At 43.5% G+C, this 9,580-nt stretch overlaps 1 protein-coding gene across 6 annotated transcripts in view; it reads right to left on the bottom strand.

Annotated features, from left to right (window-relative positions):
• RTN4IP1 (reticulon 4 interacting protein 1) overlaps positions 1–9,580 on the bottom strand; it is a 43,668-nt gene that overhangs the window by 24,745 nt on the left and 9,343 nt on the right. For all 6 annotated transcript variants that reach the window (XR_001357721.2, XM_025199225.1, XM_006019817.3 and 3 more), the window contains 3 exons: positions 4,672–4,823; positions 3,816–3,884; positions 3,458–3,582 (listed from right to left, as the gene is read on the bottom strand). Coding sequence is in view for 5 of the 6 variants with exons in the window: in XM_025199225.1 (XP_025055010.1) it covers positions 3,458–3,582; positions 3,816–3,884; positions 4,672–4,823 (346 nt within the window). In the remaining variant the exon portion in view is untranslated. The remainder of the gene's footprint in view (positions 1–3,457; positions 3,583–3,815; positions 3,885–4,671; positions 4,824–9,580) is intronic.

Consider the following 9,580-nt stretch of genomic DNA (forward strand, 5'->3'; position numbering starts at 1 on the left):
GATGACACCAAGATGTGGGGAGAGGTAGGCACGCTTGAAGGGAGAGAGAGGCTGCAATTAGATTTAGACAGACTACAGAAGTGGGTGGATAGTAATAGGATAGACTTCAGTGTGGATAAGTGCAGGGTGCTGCACCTGGGGAGAAGGAATCCACAGCATACATACAAGCTGGGGAGCTCCCCCCTTGACGGCATAGAGGCGGAAAGGGATCTTGGAGTCATTATTGATCCCAAGATGAACATGAGCCGCCAATGCCAGACCACAGCCGGCAAAGCCAATTGCACCTTGTCGTGCATCCAAAGATGCATCTCAAGCTGGTCCAGAGAGGTGATACTCCCCCTCTACACGACATTGGTCTGGCCTCAATTGAAGTACTGCATCCAGTTCTGGGCACCGCACTTTAAGAAGGGTGTGGCCTGCCTTGAGAAGGTTCCGAGGAGGGCCACCAGCTTGGTTGGAGGGCAACAGGGCAGGCCCTATGAGGAGACGCTGAGGGACCTGAATCTGTTCAGCCTCAGCAAACGGAGGCTGAGGGGAGATTTGATGGCTGCCTACAAACTCATTAGGGGAGATCAGCAGAAAATAGGAAGGATCTTATTCCCCCCAGCAGCACCTGGGGTGATGAGGAACAATGGCCAGAAGCTGCTGGAGAACAGGTTCAGGTTAGAGATTAGGAGGCACTATTTCACTGTTAGGGTGGCTAGGATCTGGAACCAACTTCCTAGGAAAGTGGTCCTCACTCCTACCTTGGGTAAATTCAAAAAGAGGTTGGATGAACACCTGTCTGGGGTCGTGTGATCCCAGCATGTGCTCTGGCCAGTGGCGGGGGGTCAGACTAGATGATCTATTTAGGTCCCTTCTGACCCTAACTACTATAAAACTATGATTAATCTTTTAGAAATACACTGTATGGTAGCAGGGTATTTAGCTCAGCAGTCTCTAAAGCTTGAACATACCCTTGTTTCAGTGACAAAGGGACCCTCATTTACATAACTGTCACAAGCAGGAGAGAACAGCAGAGTCTGGCTCAGAAAGAGCGCTCTGAACAATAGGGAAATGAAGTTCTTCATTGCTCAAGCACATTATAATAAAGTATACCAACAAGGGATATTTCAAGTAGAAATGAAGGGAAGCTGATATGAAACTGGAGACAGGAGCCATTTGGATCGATTTGGATACATACGTTGCTTTGAATCTTGTAAAAATGGATACAGATGCATGTGCATATGCAGACTTTTTTTTTTTTTTTTTTTTTTTTTAAACACACATCACAGGTCAGAATCAGTTTGTTGATTTCAGAATTGAACAAAACACAATAAGATTAATAATGCTGGCCTGGTCTCTTTCCAGCTAACTTTTTGCCTTTAGTCCACGTCCTAACTACCACCTTCCCCTAAGAATTACAACACTACATAATTACTGCACAAAGGACTAGTGAAATGTCTCATTTGGAAGAAAGATATTCTTTCAGAAGAAGAAAATTACACACACACACACACACACACACACAGAGGCATGCATGCATGCTGATGCGCTTGAAGCAATAAAATAAATGGAAATTTACTACTAATTGTATTTGAAAATTATTTCAAGGACTTGAACACATGATTTAACAACCTGTATTACAATAGTGTTATGCTGCAAAAAAGGAGAAAAGTAATGTATGTAAAAGCAAGCTTTTAGAAAAACTAGGATCAACAGAAACACTTCAGTTTCTGTATAATTTGTCTGAATCCCATAGGAAACAGTTAAAAAAAAAGTCCCACAAACACTCCTTTGCAATGTCTGTAATCCAAATGCTATAGACTGGAAACCATTCATAGATTCACATATATTACTTAAGAGCACAGGTGTAAGTGACAGATGAATTATTTTTCAGAGCAATAATAGTGTGTTCTAACAGTGACTGAAAACATAAAAGGAACTGCAGATTCAAACAGAAAAAACAACGTACATAAAATAGAAAATGTTTGGAGTTTTAACTTCTTATTAGAAGTTATCTGGAATACAGGTAAAAGTCTTTTTTAACATTCTAGCATTTCTTTAAGTTAATTTAAACTATTAACATATAGTAAGAAAAATATTTTAAAACATCAAAATAAAAATAAAGAGCAAGATAAGCCTAAAGTTCTACCATTTACTTCAGGTTAATATCAATGACATCAGAGCTGAAGCAATTTCAAAGAGTAATTTAGTTTCTCAAAATGTAGTTGACCTTTAGAACAAACATTTGCCTTATATTTTCATGATGAAATTTACCATGCCATGCAACAGCCAGTTACTTAAATAGCTTCCAAGGAATTAGATGAAATATTTTCATTAAGTCCAATGTCCTTTGCAATATGCTGCATTAAAACAGTAATACTCCATGATAAAAGGAGGTCAGACCAGTTCTACTGCTGGGTCATTCATTATTTGGGTTCTAAATTTTGGAAGCAGCATAATAGTTCTGGTGATTATACTTCATTCTTCATAATTTTTATTCTTTTTCACACTTCTGTTACAAGTGCCTTGCTTTTTACAGGTATTTATACAAACTGGCCAGAAGGCCACAATACCTGGAGATTTCATCAGAAGGGGGAAAAAACAAAAAACAAAAACAAACCCCCAAAAACCTCTCCTTCAATTTTTCAATACTTTTTTCTCCTTTGCCCTCCACCTGCCCCTATCACAGCAGAAGGTTGATAAATGGTCTAAAGTTTTATATTTGAATTGGTTGTTAATCTTGTGTTCTCCTCCCTCACCCCCACCCCCTTCTCTTCTACCTTCCTTCCTGAGATGGTGCCCTGCAGGCAGGAACCTGTAACCTGAACAAACCGCACAGCCATACTACAGATGAGAATGGAAGCAATCTGTTCTGCAGGATTCTGATTAAGCCTCACTGCAAGTTGCCAATGTAATCCCTGTAGTGGGACAAATATGTGAGTATCCCTACAAACACAAAAAAGGACAAGACCATGCAAACACAAGCACATGCTTGATCTTCCTCATATCAGTATCCAATTGACTTTAATAGGGCTGCCCATGGAAACAGAGTTAAGAATGTGTGTAAGCATTTGATGGATTTTCCTGGTGTTTGGAAGGAAGCAAAAAGGTGAGGAAAACCCACTCCCCATTAAAACACTCCTGGGTCTAATCCTTCAAACTCTCCATAAGCAAACAACTACATTTAAATTAATAGGACTGTTTGTCAGAGTAGAGGTACAAGTCTCTGAATTAGGCTGGTAAATTTCCAGACACGTGCACCTTTATTCTGCCTGACTTCAGACTAATACAGCTAATACCTCTCTATGTGCACCTTTACCAAATTAATAAAAATTCAAAAGTTTTGCAGCCTAGTCTATAAAGACTCCATAAGGCTATTTTTTTACATAACTTTGGAAGACAAAAATCAATGACATCTCAGTCCAAACACAAAATATTCACTGCAAAGGTATCAGGAGGACAAGTCACCTACCGTTTCCCAGCACAGTTGTTCTGGTTCAATCCCCCAATTTGGTTCATTGCAGACCATGCTGTAAGGCCAACATATGGCAAGGCAGCAGCTTCTGTGTGACTGAGACTCTTGGGTTTGAAAGACACCTAAAGCAGAGGATAAGTTGCATCTAAACCACAAAGAATTATATACATTTGCAAGCTACAAAGAGGCAGCAGATGCATTTTACTGAGCATCAGCTGCCGAGATAACTAGGTTTTAAAAAGCTAAATGCGTGAGAAAAAAAACTAAAAATTGCAAAATAGCTATTTATGTGAGCTTTGCAAGAACCAACAGCATCTATTATTTTGCCAATAATTCCAAACTTTTGTATGGTTACCTCATTTCCACTAGCTACAACAAACTCTGATAAAGTGCCTTGTTTCCATGGAGGAATTGCTGCCCATACCTAAAAACAAAGGGAAAAAACATTTCAATTTCTTCTGTTTTCTTTATATTGCGTCTACAGCCAAGTCTCCCTCATGGCAAAATCTTTCTCCAATCTCCTGAACAACTTCATTCTAGATTAAATATACAGTCATTAACCAAAATGCCAGTTTTTCTACATTCATCTCGACTAAAATGTTTCACTTGCTTTCTTAAAAATATATATATTACAGAAAAACATAGGACAGATGGCCAATAAAAATAAGACATACTGTACTATGTACAATATACTCTTTTGAAGAAAGCAGATTACATTCAGTAGCCTTAAGCTGGTACAAGTACTTGAAAACACAACATATGTTCCAATAAAAAAGGAAAGTTAGAACAAATCATACCAAAATTTTTATGGGGCTCAAAATTTTGTTGGTTATTACCTAATAACTGTAAAATCTCTGGGGTAGGTAAAGATACTCAAGAGAAATTTCCTGTGAAAATACTAGTATCAAACAAGATGTAGCAACTTTTAGGCATTTTTTTTAAATATAGGTAGCTCTGATGGATTTTAAAATTTGCAAGCTGAAATGGACCCTAATAAAAAAGAAATGAAGTAATTAGTACTAGCGAATAGAGAAAATTTGAACATTTTTCAAAGAACTAGGAGGGAGTTGGAAGTAAATTACTGCCCCACGGTTCTCATGTAGGTTATAGACAGACAAGAAAAAAATATTTGCAGAGAAAAGAACTACTAATGGAGATGCTGTCACATTCTGTTACACACAAAGACAGGAAAAATGGGACTGGTTATTCACCTCATCACCAGGTTTGAAATAGGACACACTGAGTCCACATTCCATAACTACACCAGAGACATCTCGACCAAGTGTTAGTGGGAACTCATCTCCCGTGGTTTTGATTTTCAGAGGATCCCGTCTTATATTTAAAGCAGTTGCTCCATAACCACCTATGAAATACAGATTTAACAAAGTTATAATCTGTTCAGATATTAAATGAACTGAACAAATCAGATTAGAAAGCAAGTTGTTTAATCTTTACATAATGCAAAACCAAAAAAAAATAATGTTAAACAGTTCTAAAAATGTTCTCATGTCTGTAGTAGCAGAAACAAGCAAAACGATCTGAATATATATTTTTGAAAAGTTCACATAAATTAGTATCAAACTTAACTTTTGAATATTTCTTTTGTCCTCTGTCTGGTGCACAGTGGGTGCATCTACATGTACTTTATTATGGAGCTGACTAATTAGCTCCACATTAGAAGCATCACCGTCTACACATGCACCCGTATTAGGGCACAGTAAATTAATTAACTCTGCTGTATGTTAGTAATGTCTGGAACAAGCACTATTATACAGTGGAGTAATTTACACCACCACAATGCACATGTAGAAGGTGAGCAGGGCTGGCTGAGGCACAAGGGTGCTATGGCGGAGGGATTGCCAGCTGGCTAGCCCCACACTGTAGCACTTTCATGCCCCAACCAGCCCCTCCACCACCTGGAGCCTGGAACTGATCCCTCCGGGCCTCATGCTAGTTTGGGGCTGCTCTGCCATAGCTCAATGTGAACCTAGGAAATATAAACTCCAGCATGAACTGTGCCATTGTTTATTTCTTCACCCTAATTGCATGTGTAGATGCACCTGGTATGTATAAAACCAGAAAGGTTCATAAAACTTAGCAACTTACAATATGGTTATAGACACTACATTAACAGATCTTCTTGCTCCATGACAATAACAATGAACAATTTGACATGAGACAAAATAACACTTAATTTTCACCACATTTTTCTATTAATATTCTGTAGCTAAAAATTCAGGAGATCCGTACTCTACTTTCCTCCGGTCTGTGGGGAGGGAATATTACATGGTCATGCACTGGTTAATGCATGAGATTGTGCAAATCACTCATGACCTTAACCTGAGAATGACACAGGACTTTCAAATCTGTGAAGGACAGAAATCAGTTTCTAGTACGTTACCTTTACTAAAAAGGAGCTACGGTTGCTCATTGCTTATTAAATGGAGATGTAAATGAGCTGCCACTTTTGCAATCACACGCTAAGCATAAAACCATAATCCTGCGCTGTGGACTAACCATTTTGTATTGGTCCAACAATTACTCAGAAGCATTCCTCCTGAAACATTTAGGAGTCTATGTGAAAACGTTAAAAATTATCAGTCACAGAAAGAGAAGGAATCACCATCTTTCTAATGCAGTAGTATAAAGAAGCTTAAAGGAACAAGCCTAAATGTAAAACATTATAGCATGGCTCTTACTGATAATCCTTGATTTTCTCAAGATGACAGGATATCCTTCTACAGTTAAACACCTGTTGATATACAGCTCAATCTCACAGCTGTTGATGCCACAGATAAGGAAGTCAGTGAAGCTACTCAGACTGTAGCTGCTGCAAAACTGGGCACCATCACAATTTATTTGCAGTGGTTCTGAATAGCTTTAGCCTCCCACCCCCTTCCCCCACAACTATAAGCCTAGAACTTAGTCTACCAATGAGCTTCATGTAGAAAGACCCCTAATCCACCCAGAGTCCTCCTAAATTCTGCATACTTGAGGCTGTGCCAACATGAAGCTCCTGTGAGTCCTAACAAGTGATAACACACAAATAATTGTTTTATAATGTTTTATTTGGTTGTTGTTTAAATACAGAGAAAGCTCCTCCAATTCCCCTCTCCAGATACCATGGTCAACATCTGAAATGCACAATCGTTTTTCCCTGTGAATAACCTGGGATTTGGAAGTTTTGTATTTGTTTATTTATTGGCATTTCTGAACCCGTTATTGAAGCCAACAATAGCTCAACTGTTAAATATGCCAAAGGCTGCAAATGAGAGAGGAACAGAGGTTATGTTATACCCAGGGTTAAAACCCTGGTTATACCCAGTTCACTCTTCCTTTCAGCCTCCACTCTGTGCCCCTGTGTGACACAGGCCTATTTGTTCCCTTGCAGGATTGCGGGCCTTGGCCAGGAGCGGGCAAAATCTAGCCCTCTAGGTAATTTCATCTGGCCCAGGGGCACCCACCTATTAATTGCAACCCACCCAGCCCATGCATCTCACCCCCACTCTGGTGTGTGGAAGGGCCTGGCCCACCCAGCAGACAGCTTCTGGGTGAGGCTGCAGCAGCCACAGGGAGATCTGTTCAGCTTCCCTGGCCTCCAGCAGCTTCTACTTTTCTCCCTGCTGCAGTACTCACTCCTGGAAGCAGCAGGTGTAGAAGGAGGAGCTGCAGCTGGGCGAGGGTGGGGAGCATGGTGCTGGTGGGAGCCCACACCCGGGCGGTGGCGGGAGCGCAGAGCTCGGGTGGGCAGGGTCTGTGTGTGGTGGGGGGATCCCCCACATACTTCCCCCCCATGGCGCGCAGCCCCTGCCAGTGGCAGCAGCAGCAGACTGGGGCCCTGAGGATGCTCATGGCGCTGCCACCTGGCGGCGTGTGGCTCCAGCCAGCGCTGCATATGGCAGCAATGAGTGCAGCCAAGCCGGCCCACCTCTATTGTACAGGGCTCTGTGTTGCGTGCCTGAAGCTCCCAGCACCTGTGCACCACTGGGGGAAGTCCTGCATGATGGAGCTGGCTGCCTTCACTGCGCCCTGCTGCCACAGAAGCAGGATGTGGGGCTCCCCATCCATTTCCGGTGGAGTCCTGGCAGCTGCACATGGGGAAGGGAGCTGGCTCTCTCGCACGGGACTTCCCCCGGTGGCGCATGGATGCCAGGAGCTGCACATGTGCTGTGAAGAGCTCCGCGTGATAGAGGTGGGCTGGGTAGGTTGCACTACTTGCCACCATGAGCTGTGCTAGCCAGAGCTGTGCGCCGCTGGGCGGCAGTGCCACAAGCACCCCCACCTGCTGCTGCTGCTGCAGTCAGCAGGGGCTGTGCGCCATGGGGGATACAGGGGACAGGAAGTGTGTGGAGGTCCCCATACCTCCCCATCCTTACACTCCACAAACCCACACACTGCCCCCACAATCCCAACATACACAGCCATACCCCCCAGAAACCACACACACACCATACACATACCTCTACCCCAACCACACCCCACACACTCACCCATGCACAAAATACAAGAGTAAGACTTTATTTTTTTTTACCTATTATGCAGTCACCTCTATATACATACTACACAAATCATGACAAAAATATTTTTTTGTAATAAAAACAAATCATACAAAGTCAAATACCTACTATAACATTTTTTTTCTGTTTGAAATAGCATCTGCACCTGCCAAAAGGAGTACTTCCAGGGGTAAGGGGAGGGGCGTCTAGTTCTAGTGGCAAAGATCAAGGGTTAAGGGTGGGACTTCCAGTCCCAAGATGGTGACCAGGGGGCAGGGCACCTGTAAAAGGATAGGGCTACCCTTGCTGAAACTCATTAAGTGGCCCTCGAGCTGAAATAATTGCCCATCCCTGGCCTAGGCCCACCAGGTAAACTATTAGCCTCCCTTAGACAGTCCTTTAGACAGGGAGGCTACTGACAAAGCAACAACTGAGTACTTGAGACAAACGATAACAAAACAGGGACTGAAGCAATGGCCAAAGGTTAATAACTAGTGTGTCAAGGGGGAAACTGAGCAGACCACACCAGGCAACAGCACCCACTCCTCAAATGAGTACAAGGAGCAAGTGAACACTGTCCAGTGATACTCTGCCCGGAGGCAGGAACCAAGTAGAGCAAGGAAAGTGGCCCCGCAGTCCCCGGGGACTCTACTGGCCAGAGCCCAGGAGTACATAGCCAGCTTAGCCAGGCCCAGGAGGAGGTTGACCAGGAGGTCCCAGGTCTTGGTGGGGCCACAGCCAGGGAGTGCTGTGTGACAGGCCTATTTGTCACCCTTTTAAATCATGAGGGCCCAGCCCACTAAGTTTCTCGTTAGCCTCCTTAATGCACAGAGGCTACAGAAAAAGGGGACAACAGATTTTTTGGGACAAATAATAAAAAGGAAAACAACACGGGGATAGGAAGCTGATCAGAGGTTCAAAATAAGTGTGTCAAGAGGGGACACTGAGCAGAGCACACCAGATAGCGCCCACTGGCCCTCAAACGAGTCCAAGGAGCCAGCAGACACAGCCCAGTGATGTTCTGCTTGGAGACAGGAGTGAAGTAGGGTGAGGAAAGCAGCCCCAGGGTCCCCAGGGACCCTCCCAACCAAAGCCTCCTTCCTAGTCAGGTACATGACTTAACAACTACAAGCAGACCTGGACAGGTTGGACATATGGGCAGAAAACAACAGAATGCAGTTCAACAAGGAGAAATACAAAGTGCTGCACCTAGGGAGGAAAAATGTCCAGCATACCTACTGCCTAGGGAATGACCTGCTTGGTGGCACGGAAGCGGAAAGGGATCTTGGAGTCCTAGTGGACTCCAAGATGAACATGAGTTGGCAGTGTGACAAAGCCATCAGAAAACCTAATGGCACTTTATCATGCATCAGCAGATGCATGACGAATAGATCCAAGGAGGTGATACTTCCCCTCTATCGGGCGCTGGTCAGACCACAGTTGGAGTACTGCGTGCAGTTTTGGGTGCCACACTTCAAGAGGGATGTGGATAACCTGGAGAGGGTCCAGAGAAGGGCCACTCGTATGGTCAAGGGCTTGCAGGCCAAGCCCTATGAGGAGAGACTGGGGCACCTGGACCTCTTTACCCTCTGCAAGAGAAGGTTGAGAGGCGACCTTGTGGCTG

The sequence above is a fragment of the Alligator sinensis genome, unplaced genomic scaffold, assembly GCF_000455745.1.
Source record: "Alligator sinensis unplaced genomic scaffold, ASM45574v1 scaffold313_1, whole genome shotgun sequence".
Classification (NCBI taxonomy): domain Eukaryota; kingdom Metazoa; phylum Chordata; order Crocodylia; family Alligatoridae; genus Alligator; species Alligator sinensis.